This window comes from Puntigrus tetrazona, chromosome 12, assembly GCF_018831695.1.
Source record: "Puntigrus tetrazona isolate hp1 chromosome 12, ASM1883169v1, whole genome shotgun sequence".
In the NCBI taxonomy this organism is placed as follows: domain Eukaryota; kingdom Metazoa; phylum Chordata; class Actinopteri; order Cypriniformes; family Cyprinidae; genus Puntigrus; species Puntigrus tetrazona.
This window is the reverse complement of record NC_056710.1, coordinates 7,925,305-7,940,999: the sequence shown is the minus strand read 5'-3', so window position 1 is coordinate 7,940,999 and position 15,695 is coordinate 7,925,305. Positions and strand designations below refer to the sequence as shown.

The following is a 15,695-nucleotide window of genomic DNA, read 5'->3' as shown; positions in this document are numbered from 1 at the left end:
CATGGCTGTCGGCCAGGTTGATGACGTTGGTGATGGAGGGAAGCATGGATCCCTGGCAGCTGGTGCCAATGGTGGTGTTCCTCTCACAGACCGCCAGCAGCAGCTGTGAAGCAGAGATGACAGAATCAAACTCTGAACTGCCACGATTCCTTAAACATGCAAGCAAACAGCTGCTTCTTCTGTGAAAATCACAACACTTGGAAGAAAGTAGCTAACATTCACACATAAGTGACACCTGCACGAGCCAGCATTGTTTAACAGCTGCCATTTTTAACCTTGCGCACATATATCTAAATGCTTGACACTGGCTGCAGAACTCCAACAGTGAATATTCTTCTACTCTATCATGGCAGGCTGATTCTCGCACACAGCCGCGCCATGTGTAGGACAGCGTTAATAATTCAAGAGCCAGAGTAGCATTGATTGTGGCTGAGATGGATGGATTGTGACCTGACTTAAGCGAGAGCAGCCAAATACCAGAGCTGTTACATCATGCTGAATGCATTAACACCAAAAGAACAATTATCTAAAATCCAGCTGAAAGGAGGAATACTGGGACCGTAAAATTATATAGTATGCATACAAATGCTATACAAGGTGCAATTAGCTTCTATGTAATTTAAGCATGTGCAAAATTGTGAAGCGTTATCCACTCTACACAGAGCTTACAACATCACTGAAGATGTACAATACATCGGTATAGATTTTAATCGTTTAAAAAAATAAAAAATAAAAAAAAATTGTAGACATACAGTGACACACACATGTACAAATACAATCAACGTTTTAAGTTTTATTTATTTAATATTACATATACACATACTTTTTTGTGTATTAACATATTGTGTTCTCCAAAAATGCCTATGACACATTGACACATACATTTTTCCTCATTTTCTCAATAAAATATGAATCTGTACCTCAATGCACTGTTTGATCCAGAAGTGGCTGCCCATGGCCTCCCAGTTCTGCGAGCAGCAAATATACAGAAGCCTCTCATAGACTCGACGCTTCATTGATGCATCAAACACCTCGAAAAACTTTGCTCTGATCAGCGGCTGGGAGCAGCGTAGCCCTGACAAGAACGCTGGCTCGAGCTTGGATGTGATATCACTTCCTGAGAGGTTCTCATCTCTGAAATAAAAAAAAAAGTACCAAAGTACTTTAGACAAACGCTGCAAGACTGCTGATGTGTTTACCTTCTGATACAGCGTGAAATGCAGCGTGACAATAAACAACATGGTGGGTCTTTAGCAAACAACAGCTATTAAGCACTGCATGTGTTTCCGCGTAGATACAGCTGTTGATTTAAGCCTATGGGTTCTCACCAGAATGAATTGCGCCCGACACTGAAGAAATGCTCTCTTGCCCAAAGTGACAGTAAGGCACAATACCTCCTGCCCCTCAGCCGCTGAACACCACCAGCCCCAACTTTAGCAATCAAAATGGGGCCTACCACCCACCAGCCAGTCTTGTTGCTAATGGCAATAGATGGAAGGCCAGCACGGACAGCGGACCCTGTGATTAATCGGCGTAATTACCTGTAGACGTAATTAACGAGGTCCAGGAACTGGGCATTCAATTCAAGGTCATCAGGAAAGCGCTTCTCAATGTAGGTCATCATTTTAACCAGCAGAATGGACTTCTCTCTCGGATTGGGCACCTAGGAAAGAGAAACGAAGACAAAGAGAGCGTAAAACAGTAGAAAGGAAGGAGAGCTGAGGAGGAGAAGGGGGTAACGGATTGATACAGTCCATTTATCTTTCATCTATCAGGAGAGCTGTGCAGCACCTTTGCTCGGCTCCTTTTTCTCCCTGTCTGCTCTCTTGCCTTGGGCTAACAGAACAGACACCTGGGTTCAGCTATCCGGGCCACAGCGCACTGAATACACAATGCCTCATTTACAGCAGGATAGGCTTTGAGCTCAAATGTTTAACGCTGCTGTATTTAGAGTTGACAAAAGGTTGGTTTACTATTTTGCGGTTTAGGAAGTCTACAGAAATGGAAAGCAGACAATTACTTGCTGTTCAAACTAGAATGTATGAAATATGAATCAGGTTAAGCCATTTACAGTCTATTTTTCAAGGAACTCTAAGCACTACAATGCCCTCAAATCATAGATCTGCTTCTTTCAGAAATCTTGCAGTGGCGTGAGTTTAGGGTGGGATTATATAATGATCTGAAAAAAGAAAACCTGTTTATTTCTTTCTTAGATTACATTCTTTTAAAACTGACAGCTAATTTTAAAAGCGTTTATATATATATATATAAAAAAATGACTAAAACAATGAATAAATGTTCTTTTCAAGTTGTCATACATTTTTTATTATTGAACGCTGTCCCCTGAGGTCCAGTTATAATGACCACTTTCCTCTCTCTCCCTGACTTTGCTGTCGACTATCATTTTTAACTGCCCCATCATTCAAAAGTCTCGTTGCAAAGTCTGTGAAAGGATCACAAAATAATGTATGCCAAAACGTATTGACATACTATGAAGATCAGACTAAAATGACCATTTTCACAAGACTGTGATGTGTTTAACGTTCATCATCAGCATCGTAATCCTCAAAAGTTTTTAGACATTTCGATTTTTAATAAATGTACATTTGTAACACTACACTTTTTATTGCATCACCTCTGCATCAACTTATCAAAAACAACAACAACAACAACAAGTTAACTCTATTTCGAGTGTGTTTCTAATGCAGCATCTATTGGAGTAAAGTTGACATTCACTCTCTTTCATCTGACTGCCGTTATCTGTCTCTCTATATTTGTGGTACTCTCCTATTCATTCAAGCTAAATTCTGAGGTAGCATATCCAATCTTAAGCGCCGTTTACATTAGTGCTCTTTTATTTTAAAATGATAATTTACCCTAGTCTAAACTAAAACATCCACACTACATAACCGAAAATGCATGTGACATGACCATTCTAAAAGCCATTGAAATGTGTAGATAGATGCCCTATTATTTAGATGGTGGATGCGTCTACACGCTTGGAGTGGTCTAACAGGCAATCTACCCATGCATATCTATATGTACAACAATGATCATTATGTTATTGTTTAGACCATGGGTGGTGAGAGACACAGCTCTGCACAGTTCAGCTTCAACCCTAATAAACATGTGCGTTTGATTAGGGTTGAAACAAAACACTAAAGGGCTGCAACTCTCCCAAGACCAGGACATTTGCCACCCCTGCTTTAGACGGTTGTCAAGGATATGCAGAGAGAATGTGGACAGTTATCTTTTTTTTTTTTTTTAAGTCTCAGTTGTGGTCTGTTTACACTGAAACGCAACCCTAACGCAACCCAGCGTTTTCGAAAGTAGTGTAAACAATAGGCATAACCATAACAAAAGTTATGCATTTTAAAACAAAGCGGCATAGTGTAAAAAAAAGTCTTTGTTACTGTATTCAAATTTAGTTGTTATCTTAATAAACTTAATTAAAATTCGGGGGAAAAAACACTGAAAATATAAATGTACATTAAACTGAACTTGTTTAATCACCCATGAGTCGTTAACATGTAAATGTCATCTTTGCTGCTTAATTTTAATCTTTCTGGAACACTGTTAAGTATGATAAGACCAAAAGAAAATTCCTCATAATATGACACCAGATGTTTTATTTTGAGCCAGTGGCCTGTGCGATTTTACCTGGTTGGTAGCCATGGTGTTGCCAGAGTTCTTGACCCATTCCTCCACAATCTTCACCACAGCTCGAAGAATCTTTGGGTCAGGAGATTTCTCGATGAGAGAGGTGAGGATGACCTGGATGAAATTCTTCCTCATTTCCATGTTCATGACTGACAGCCTCTCCTTTACCAGATCCAAACTAAGCATTACCAACTCGCTCGTCACTACAATCAAACGTAGAAGAAAATGATTATACAACAGCGATACTATTTTTCCTTTTGTTGCGGTTCACAGGCCTTCTATGATTTTCAAAAAGGAAACTACACATAGCAAAATGTTATATAAATCTCAAAGGCTATCATCCAACATACATCACAAATTGTAAAAGACAGCTGAGGATATGAACCATAAAATACGAAATTCTGCCCACTGGAAATGGGGGGAACGTGATTGAGTTTTAGCATGGAGAGCTGTAGCAGAAAGGAGACGGGTTACAAGTTTAGTCTGGCCTCTGAATGTATTTTCTGCTTGATTTGCTCAAGGTAAAATGTGATTGTTCTGATGAGTCAAACCCTTGGGGGAGAATATGTTAGAGGCTGATTTCCAGTTCGCCGCTGACTCACGCTGTGAAGGGGTCTTGGGCGACGCTGTCAGCGTGACATTGCAGCATGAGGCCTTCAGACAGCACAGGACAGGCAGGGCCGAAAGTGTGCGAATGTGTGTGCGTGTGTCTGTTCAATCCCATCTCCATGTACCATTAAAAAACCATAATAGCATCAAGAAGGCACTGAGCAGATGGGATTGTCTGGATTTTATATTCCAGTGGACACAGTGGGAGCTTTTTGACTTCAATCACAGAAGATGTTTCTCAGTATGGATGGATTTATGGGCCGGTCTCCTAACATTTGATTGGCCCTCCTGCAGCACCCAGTGGTCAAATATGGACAGCACACGCTGAAGTCAAACGGTTCTCCCTCACACACTGCTCCAAGGTGACAACGTGTCTTTTTGTCTTTCTGCCCACTTTTAAACTCCTCCAGATGACTGCAGACAACAGGATTAAAGCTGTCCCAGTAAGAGCGTGTATTTTTCCATCATGCTGTCAAGAGCCTAAATTTAAGACAGACTGTCAGTTCTGGGCCAAGAGGAAGAGGACCCGTTCTGTCAGAAAGAAGCAATAGATCTTAACCTACCTCAGCTGGCTTCCATATACCATCCAAAATAAAGACAAGCTTGAAATCTTTAAAGGCCTGAAAACGGCCTCCTCGAAGTAAGGAAGTGATGCTAACCAAGTACAGATGGTATAATGACAGAAAGAGGCCAATGCTAAAGCACAAAATTATTTAAATTGAGCATTGCATACTGTATTGAATTAACCTAACACGGTTGCTTCTAGACGGCAACCAATTAGGATTGATTCAGATGATTTAGTGAACCATCGAGCTACATCAACAGAAGAACTAATCTGACCTGTGTGCTGCCTGTTCTGTTTAGATATTTGAGTCAAGACTTACTGCCCTTGATCCACAGGGTCTGCAGGGGTCATATCTTATACAATGTTATACAATGCTGGTAGGATTGTTACTTTTATCGTTACATTTAAAATTTTATACAAAAAAACCCTAATAGATTTAGCAGCAAGATGCAGTCAAGGGGGCATGCACACTGGAACAAAATAAGAAGCTAAAAGCAAAACAGTGAGTATCACACCAAGTAAAAAAAAAATAGTAAAGATATTTGGAGACAATTTTAAGTCAAACTTGTAATGTGACAATTGATTATTACTTGTGATCAATAAGTTTTGTTTAGTGTCACCACAAATTTGGCATAGTCAATTTTGTGTGACTACACAGAATCAATATTTTTAAGCTTTGCTGAGAAAGCCTCAGATGCAGTCTGGCATCATGCCATTAAATCCTTTGATGTGGAAAACAAAAATCGTTTGTCTAACGACAGGAAATCCATAACTTCTAATAGTTACGGTTGCCGTAAAACACACCAAGTTCTTAATGTGCTAAAGTGTTGTGAAGATTTTGCCTCACATTCATTTTAGCATGATCATCAGATTTGTTTGTACATTATTTGACAAGTTTATTATCAACAAATTAATTCCTTATTTTTTGAATGGCATAGACTGAAGATGATCCAGTACAAGTAATGGCAATTTTTTTTTTAAGTACATTTTTATAGAAATGGTATTTATGTCAGAGGGTTTATTCGATTCATACAGGTAGAGAATACAAATTTGTTATATATCACTATTCAGACTATCCTATATCTCTGTGCCTATAATTGTATAATTTGCCTGCAATCCGTAGACACAAGAGCAAATAAAAAAATAATAGGATTAATGATGCTTCCTCTTTAATAATAACAATAATAATAATAATAATAATAATAATTACTATTCCATCATAACCATTCCAATTAGTTAAAGTGAAATAAATTTTTTAGGTATCTTTAGAGGAAAAACGCCCTTGACACAAGAGTTTAAAGAATTGTCACCTGTGCTGGTTTCAGCAGCTCCGGGATTGGGTTGCGGGCTCAGGTGCTCTCTCACCATCTTCTGCAGGGAGCGCATAAAGACGGAAATGAGGCGGTCGATGTAGCTGGAGTTGTTGCTGCAGGCCGACTTCAGGATCATCAGCGTTCCTGGAAGCAAAGAGGAGAGAGAAGCTGGTAACACGACGCCCCGCTGCCCTCACGACACTGTCAGAGACAGCAAGCGACATGCGCTTGCTAATGACTTTGGGTGCAGCTCCTTTGTCCCTGTAGTTGTATTACAAGGACGTTTCTGGAGAAATCTAACCGAGTTACCGGGTAAGGATGGAGACAAAAAAAAAAAAAAAAAAAAAAAGCAAGAGTAATGCATTTCTTAGATCACAGCTCTGGGGAGGAAAGATAAATGTAAAAAGTCACCCTCGATGGAGACACATACAGTACATCAGTGGTAAATGTAACTCTAGAGCACTGCCAGAGCGGAATCAGGAGGCATTTATTGACCAATGGTGCCATTTTGGGCTGAAATTAAACACTGGTAACTTTAGAATGTTATTCAATAGAGTTTCATCACTTTTTGTTTTCAATTATGAACTATAATTAAAGATGAACTATTAATTGTGAAACAACTGTTCTTATCTGAGATGGAGCCACACTACCATTCAAAAAGTTTAGGATAAGTATACGTTTATTTGATTAAAAATACAGTAAAAATAGCAATCTTGGGAAATTAAATGCATGCTTGCAGATTAAGAGTGGCAAGTATAAAAACATGATTTGCATTTTCTAAGTATGTAACTGAAAAACCTGGGGAAAGATTTTCCAGAAAAAAACCCTTTGTTCATGTAGTAGAGCTGTTACATTTTCTCACCAAACAATTGAGTTGGGTTAGCGCTGCTGGCTTTCTCGTAGTTTGTGAGGCCTTCATAAATGACCTTGCCTACAGCAGCATACAAAGACTCCAGCTCCTCATACTTGGAAGCCACCGAGGATGTGCCTAAAGAGAAGCCAAAATATTCGAAGAAAAAAAAAAAAATTAATGTACATAATTACTGTTTATCACTGTTATTTGAAAAACTAGCACAAATTAGACAATATTATAAAGAGGTTAGTAATTACAGAACTAGGGCTTTAACGTATACTGTTGTCAATAATCACTAGAGTGTCTAAAGTTATTATTTCGCAACCTCTGTGGAGATTTAAAGAGTTTGTGTCTTAATGGCCTTTAGACTACACTGCACTTTTGCACTGGAGCAAATCAATTATTCTTCACTGTACATATCTGCAGTTTTGCCCAAATGAGGTCTGTAGGTGAAGATATCATCAACCACAGCTTGATGTACTCACTAGGTTCTGTGGGGAAGGTGCTCATGAGTCTGGATAGGAGGGAGTGGACTGCCCTCAAAACTTTGGTGTTTCCACAGGTCATGCAAGCTGCAATGCCACGCTGCAGAGGCTTGAAGTGTGCAAGGATGGCCGGAGGCTGCAGCACTGACAGAAGGAAGCTGAGAATCTCCAGCCCTGTGCAGATGTTGGAGAAGTTCGCCTGGTTTGGCTGCTCCTGAGAAACAGAAGGATATGCTAAATGATGAGGTACAGGGGAAACGACACTAGTTTAAAGGTTTGAGGTTGGCAAGATGTATTACTCTCCTGGAGTAATGTTATGCTCACCAAGAATACATTTGATTAAAATTATAGTAACAATATTTGTTTTCCAGTCTAACATATTTTAATGTCTAATTTATGTTTAATATATTTTTTGAAAACCATAATTGATGAATAGGATATTCTTAAGAACGGCATTGACTGAAATAGAAATCGTTGAAGACGGCCTTGAGGGCAGTGCGCTGACATACAGAGCCTTTGAGCTACGTTCGTCCCAAGTTTGCATGCTGTCTTGAGGACCTTTCCCAATCCCCTCCCCACAGTGATTCCTGTCAGTTCTTATCTGTCCTATCCTAATAAAGACAAAAATGTCAACAAAAAAAATTCTCTAAAAGGAGATTAAATACAGTTGTGTGGCCAGTGTATGTGAAAACAACCAGCCTAAAATAGTAAAAATCAACCAGCTCATTTTTTCTAATCCCAGTAAATCATAAAGTGTCACTTAGAACAAGCGAACGTTCTGCCCATTTGTGACTATCTCTGCCTTATTAGCATAGACACAGCGCTGAGTGAAAAGAAGCAGTCCGTCATTACTGTTTTCTTGTGCGTGTACACACACACACACACACACACACAGTATAGTCTTATATGATTGTGCCAATCATTTTAATGTCGGACTGCCTCACAAACAAGGATCATTTCAACACTAGATAAATCAATACCAATGCTTCGAGCGTGAACATCAGCTCCTGACAAAGTATCGCTGTTATATTTTTGTTTTCCAAATTGCCTGTCTGAAAGAGCTTCTTGACACCCTGAAAGCCAAACATTGCTAAAGTTACCATCGTCTCTGCCTGTTTTCACTGAGGCTGTCTTCACATGCTAACAGAATGATCATAAATAGGAATGCAGTAGTTAAAACAAATGTGAAGTCAACTACTTGAGAGTTTGACATTTTCGGTGCATGAGATTTGTTTGTCATACTGGCAACAACAAATACTCTACAGAGCATGAGCTCTTGAAGTTCCGCCCTCTTCTGAAAAAGGGTCCAAAAGCACCAGCTCATTTGCATTTAAAGGAACAAATATAAATGGAGCTCATAACCTAAACTTGGCAAAAGTTTAACAAGCTACGAAAAAAATTCTGTGGGGTATTTTGAACTTCACATACACTCTGGGGACACACGACTTATTTCACATCTTGTAAAAAGGAGCATAACAGGTCACCTTTAAAAGGAAAAAAAAGAGTCACTTTTGATCAATTTGCAGTATTTAAGCTAAATAAAACAAGTACTAATTAAAACATCCAAATTCCAAACTTTTAAACGGTAGTATTTGTATTTTAGTGTTTTTTTTTTATTTGCCATTTAACTTGAGCACCTCTAGCACTGTATACTTCATTTGTATGCTTGACATGGTTTTTGATTAAACCAACCATTTATACTTGATTCTTTACCTGAAGCAATGCTTCAATAACGTTACTAAACATTTCTAAATGATATCCGATGGCTTACTTGCATGCTTATGCTACGATATCAAGAATCTTGAAATTTTACTGGACTAAAACTTCTTGCGCTACACAAAGTGCTAAAATTAAGTGGGGAAAAAACCTTCATTCTCTCATTTAAGACAAGTAAAGCACAGGCTTGGCACAATGAGTAAAAACCAGTGCTGATTAGGTTTCAGGGGCCACTGAATATTGACAACTAAGGTCTGGCCCCTGAGGACTGAGACACTGGCAGACACATTTGCACAAAGCTAAGCTTGTCCCTGCAGCCTGTCCTTTAATCACTGACAAGCCGACACAATGAGATGATAAAAGCCCTTTGGATTTGCAGCAATGGCCATTAGTTTGTATAAGAGAGCTGAAAAGAGCACCTCACTTCCACAACAGGGCTCTGGGACACAGACGATGAGTGACCTGTTTGTCAAACCTGGTCTGAAAATAAAGACAGGAGATACGGTAGAGTGGTAATTGTCAGCTTTTCTGCCGTTTTAAAAAGAGGGCACAAGAGAGACCGCAAATGTCATGTAGGAGTCATCATATGTACAGATAAACAATTTTCCCAAACCATTAATTGTTCTGAATACTTCCTAGGAGGACAAGAAAGCATGATCTAATCTCTAAACTTTGGATGAGCAAAGGACAAATTAAAATCCAGTACAAGAAACAGACAGTCTCCGCTCTGCCATATCAGAGCATTTCAATCACAGGGCTATATGAGCAGAGGGAGCTGCATAACTGTCAGGCCCTGAAAAGAATCGATAGAGTGGTGTGTCCGAACGACAGGAAGCCCATTGCCTGATAACAGGTGGAATGAGAGAGGAAGTGAGAGAGGGATGGGAGGTTGCAGTGATAATAGTGCAGGTGGAGGATGCTCACTAACTGAGAGCTGTTCTCTCAGATGACAGCTGAGTTAGTCACACTACTGAACTCCAAAGAAAGAAAAATCATTCATAAGAGTCAGGATATCGATTTGGCTGGAATAAAAACTGCTTGGAAAGACACTCCAAATAATAAAAGATCTCCTCCAAGATGTTCAAGGCCTGTTTGCTCAAAGACAAATATTCAGTACAAAAAAAAAATTATCATCTGAATGAATGGCAGTTCATTTGACTCAAACAAACATTTGCATTATGTTAATTTTGTCATTGCGCTGTAAAAAAACTGGCTAACCAATTCTTGCTGTTGGTCACATGGCCAGAGCCACTGGTGTTACATTAAAAATACATTAAAACTTGGTAGCTGTCACAAAAAAGTTTATATAGATTAAGTGAATAGCAGAGGAAGAATACCAGAACTGGGTCTCTTGTTTCTGCACACTTTTGTTTGGTGTTATTAGATTAACACCATTAGCACAGAAAAATCTAAACATCTGATTGAAAACATGCAAACACTGTTCAATTTATTTTCTTCTCTGAGACAAATTTATGGAACACTTTGTATCAGTAACAGGGGTATTCCCGCTTTTCTTTTCTTTTTTAAATACATTAGTCCAAATATTTCTGTATTTCTTTTTTGACAATCAGTCAAGAACTCGCGAATTTCATATCCAGCCTCAAACTTAAATTAATTATAAGAGAAAAAAAAAAGCAGACCAAAATCCACAAGCATTCAGACTTACCACAGTCATAAGGAGCTTGTCAAACCACTGCAGTTTAAGTTCGGCACGGGGCCACATGTCCGGTCTGAGGGCAGTCTTCATGAGGTTCACACAGCGACGGGACAGCAGTTCACCCGGAGAGCCTGCCACATTAGTGCTATCATTTACCTGCAGACACAGACTGAATTTAGCTTGTGTAAGTATTAGTGGACGCTCCAGTGAGCTTCACTAAGCAGGTATGAGACTGTTTTTTGTTTAAACGCCATGCCAGCTTCGGTGGCTATTTTCGTGGATGACTACCTGGCAGGCAATGCGGATGAGGAAGTTGACCACGGTATCTGTGTGCTGTTTCTCCACAGGTTTGGTAAGTAAAGCCTCTGTGCCTGGCATCGACTGACTGCGGGCGAAGACCTGTTCATACAAACACAAACACAATACAGCCAATGTACTCAAACATGGCACAGTCCATCAGGGTACAGAGCATGAGAGACTGATTACAGTGGTCACACTCAGGCTGCAGAGAGCGGTTTAAGGTTTCCTCACCGTGCCGACAGCACCAGCTGCAGTGCGAAATCTCTTTACATCTTGTGCCGAGTCAACGGACATTCCTCTCTTCATTGCACCAGAGGCTCCACTCGTACCCTCACCCACACTCCCTGGATCAGCTTCTGATTCAGGCTAACAAAAGTGAAAAATTTATACATCATTGCTGGGAATGTACAGTAACTTTTACCTGCATGAAATTAATCTCAGAAGACTTATTTAGCCATTTTATTTCCTGCCAACAAACCTGTTGGTCTTTGATTCTCTGGAGCTCCCATTTGATGACAACCTCGGCCAAGTCCACTGCCAATTTCCTTTGCTCGATAGTCACACTTGGGGTGAAGCCCAATCGCTGCATAGCACTAATCATGTGTTGAACCAGGTGATGTCTCACTGGGTAATATACCTGTAGGCAGAGAAACATACACTTTAGCAATCTCTAGAATTTTATATTATCTACCACACAAACTACACTATTAGACATAAGAGTTAAGGCTGTGCAATAAAAAAATTGAATACTGGAAAATAAAACTATATGAAGTATAACTAGAGTTGGGTGACTTTACATACTCTGAAGTGCTGTACAATAAGGTGAAGTATGTGGACAAGCTGAGGAACTGTGTGACCCTCTTCTACAATAATCTTGCGGGTCCAGTGTGTGAGCATCTGATGACCATCCTCCATCCGAGCAGGTACTGCAGGTGTCAGAATTGCCATGGCTTGCCGAACAATGGCACGTGCTTCCATAGTATGAGCCTTTAGCAGGCTGTGGAAAACCTGCAGACAACAGAAACTTTTAACGGCATTTTACAGAAGGAAGATGTTGACTACTGGAAACTAACCTTTAAGTAGCAAAAGCTCACAGGTGCTATTACATTGTTTGAAATGTTGAGGTAAGTGAAGTATTTGAGTTTCAGAAATTTTATCTACCAAAGCCTAGAAATCCTATTTATTAAAAACGTGTCATGTTATTTCCTTAATTAAAAAGAAATAACCCCTAAAGATTTGATCTATTGAATACATTTGAATTCCATCATGGCCCAAGCCAAAACTAGCAAAAAATGAATACCCTAATTTTAGTCTTTAGTCTTTTTTTAATTACAGCAATATATAGGCTCTAATGATTTTTAAATGGCTTAAATAAAATTAGAAAATAGAAAAAGAAATTATTCCTTTACCAGCGTAATATTGATTAGATTTTTTTTTTAAGAAATTAATACTTTTATTCAGCAAGGATGCATTCAATTTGTCAAACTGATATATGTAGAGACATGATTTCTAGATTAGAGAAATTTATAAAGATTTCTATTATAAATAAATGCCATTATTTTAAAATTGCTATTCAAAGAAACCTGGAAAAAAAAAAGGTTATAAAAAGGTTTCCACTAAAATATTATATATTACCTGTAACACAATCTTTTTGTGAATGGCGAACTTGGCAATAATGTGAGCCAGCAAGAGGTGGCCGCTGTATTTGCAGGCCGGATCCACGCAGGTTTTGGGGAGCAGGCAAGGCCAAGCGAAGGTCATGAGACGCCTCAGCTTGCTGTTTCTGCTCTTGTTGTTGTCATGGATATGATGAGGAGCATGCTCTACCAGCAGGGTTGAGAACTGAAGCAAGTAAATCCTCAATGAGTCGGCCAGGTCTGCCTGCTTCTCAGGGTCAAGAACCTAAAATAACAGGAAAAATGTGTTACAAGACACTCAAGCAATGCATTGTTTTAAGGTCTGTGAGGCATATAGCAGACGTCATATAGCAGTCAGTTTACACTCAGCAGCCTCTGTTCCTACTGAAAATGTTGCTCTTTGCCATGATGATTACCAGCAGGGGAGAGACAATCAATTTAAGCGTGAAATAAATGAAGGCTATTAACCTTCATTGAATGAAAAACAAACACTATGACCTTTATTGTGGCCTTGACATTTCTGGCAGTGAAATAACAGCCAGAGGTCATCCTAGATAGACTGGTGACTCAATAAAAGACTGCTTATGGTGCTGCTGGAGAGGGTTACCTTGGTGATGAAGACACTAGTGATGCTCTCAGGGTTGTCACCCTCTGGATTGGGTGGCCCCAACAGTTGCTCGCCTTCCCCTTTCTCAAAGCTGTGTAGGAAAGCTGGGTTCAGGATGTGCTGCAACACCTGGAAAGTGGGCATATAACATATAAGTTACATTTATACATGTACATAGAGGATAATAAAGAATAGGGAATTTAAATTATATAAATATAAATGAAAGCAACTGTATCATCATCACTGTCATCATCAATTATGATAACAGAAAGACATCTGACTATAACCGTCCCTATGATGGGTAACCTGCTTCCTTCATAAAAACGAACTAAGGGCCATTGGGGTCTTCATGTGAGTACATAATTTAACCATATGCCAACAATTCTACTTATTGCTTTTTGTTAACTTTAATAAAACAAGTTTTATGGTGAGTGTATTTTTTATATATTTTTTAAGTATGTTGTAATTTACTGAATTTGTTCAAATTATCAAAACCATGGCTGCTTTGGCAGCACTGGCATAGATAAATCCATTGAAAAGTGTGATTATGCCAAACAAGGGAGAGAGAGAGAAGAGCACAACCTCAGATGTGGTTAATTTGTAAGTTAATAGTATTAATCTCCCTGTTGATCATTATATTATCATCGCTGGCAAGCTGTGGTCATGTTTTTAGATGCTCAAAACCTTCAATTCCCTAACTCCTTCAATCCCTGACTTGCCATACATTATGTTACATAATTAGCATATTTGAATGCTAACGGCTTTGTTTCTGCTCTACATTATTAATTTGAAAGACAATCCGAGATTAATAAGCATGTCAACCATGTACAACATGGTAATTTAAGTTAAGGGACAATACTAGCTTTGTACATGACAATAGTCCTACACAATGGTTGTGTTGTTTGCTAACTGAAGTGTGCATCAGAATGTGGATTTATTCAAACATGGGGGCCGTGGGGCTGCAGGTGTTCCTTCATTATCCCTCGTCCTAATGAGCCCCTCTACCGTTCACATGAGTGATGGATCACAACAAATCCTTTTCTACATGATCCATCACAGCCCAAACCGCTGCGGCTCCAGCTGCCTGAAAACATCACCTTAAACGTGTATTCTGTTAAGAGTGCGCAGCTGCTGAGCTCTCCTGGGGAATGTTTGGGATGCAACGTCTGTTTGGCTGTGAGGGGTGATTTAGCAGAGCAAGAGCAGCCCCAGCCATCAAGGCTGTGAAGACTATCTGCCGATATATGGCTAACGTTTCTCAATGTCATAGTAGAGGGTGGCAATTTGAGGAGAACCTCCAGTTCATTTTAATAAACTGGCATTTGATCTCTTACTCAAATTTGATGGAATTCTTTCGCATGAATAAAAATGAAGCGGTGATAAGAAACACAGCCTTCAATATCCAGACTGACCCGTTTACTGGTGGGTCCAAGTACTCCAGGGAGTGCTTGCTCACTATAAAGCCCTCCACAGGTGTACAGACAATCAACAAAGAAGGGAACATTGCCAAAAAATGTAACATTAATATATGCGATAGGGTTGTGCCGGTAGTATCTATGATAGCAGTATTAGTAGAAGTAGTAGGCTAGTTATATTACCTAATTAATATTAGTGCTTGTTCGTTGTATTCTATTTCTTTTTAACACGTTTTAACAGCACTATAACAAATAAAACACGATTATGCTGAGATTATAAATGCAACGGCCAATCAGAGGCATTCTGATGAGTCATCGCTGAAACAGGTATGTAATGTTCTTTACTCGTTTTTAAATAACTGATGGATTATGCAAAGTTTCAATTAATTTGTTAGGTTAAATACAAATTCAGGCTGCTTTTAGCCTTATGCTAGAGTTGATTCACTTTCCAGCAATGAAACCAAGTAAACAAATAATTAAACAATATCACTGGCTAATGATGGGATGATGTGAAATTTGAGCATATCTTCCAACAAGACCGTACAATATTTTGGCACTCTGTGAAAAATGTCACCCAAAATATAAATAAATAAATAATAAATTGATGCTTCTGAGCTAGCAGAAAACTTCTTTGTGTTGAGCCATGCTCCATCATCTTCGTTACCCATCTACTCCAGGGCTGATTAAAGGCAAACCCTCAGCGTATGAGCAATGGCTATTAGAGTAATCTGCAGATAAATATTCATTAGCATTCTTCAAAGACTTCGGCTGACTGTGAAGACGTGCCTTTGAGAACTGAGTGTGTTATGCACGACCAGTCCCTGTCTTTCTCCCCTCCTGAGTATACATATTCAGCAGGGGCTGGTTGTTAGCCGCAT

The 15,695-nt window shown here is 39.3% G+C and overlaps 1 protein-coding gene across 4 annotated transcripts in view; it reads right to left on the bottom strand.

The window, feature by feature from the left end:
• Positions 1–15,695, bottom strand: part of LOC122355373 (transformation/transcription domain-associated protein) — a 69,441-nt gene that overhangs the window by 30,555 nt on the left and 23,191 nt on the right. For 3 of the 4 annotated variants that reach the window (XM_043253559.1, XM_043253561.1, XM_043253560.1), the window contains exons 37-50: positions 13,403–13,531; positions 12,794–13,060; positions 11,960–12,166; positions 11,637–11,795; positions 11,390–11,524; positions 11,147–11,257; positions 10,868–11,014; positions 7,486–7,699; positions 7,010–7,147; positions 6,145–6,291; positions 3,661–3,863; positions 1,542–1,663; positions 921–1,134; positions 1–103 (exon numbers count right to left, since the gene is read on the bottom strand). The exon at positions 1–103 is cut by the window's left edge and continues 77 nt beyond it. In XM_043253559.1, coding sequence (XP_043109494.1) covers positions 1–103; positions 921–1,134; positions 1,542–1,663; positions 3,661–3,863; positions 6,145–6,291; positions 7,010–7,147; positions 7,486–7,699; positions 10,868–11,014; positions 11,147–11,257; positions 11,390–11,524; positions 11,637–11,795; positions 11,960–12,166; positions 12,794–13,060; positions 13,403–13,531 — 2,296 coding nt within the window. The remainder of the gene's footprint in view (positions 104–920; positions 1,135–1,541; positions 1,664–3,660; positions 3,864–6,144; positions 6,292–7,009; positions 7,148–7,485; positions 7,700–10,867; positions 11,015–11,146; positions 11,258–11,389; positions 11,525–11,636; positions 11,796–11,959; positions 12,167–12,793; positions 13,061–13,402; positions 13,532–15,695) is intronic. The other variant, XM_043253562.1, reaches the window with a different exon arrangement.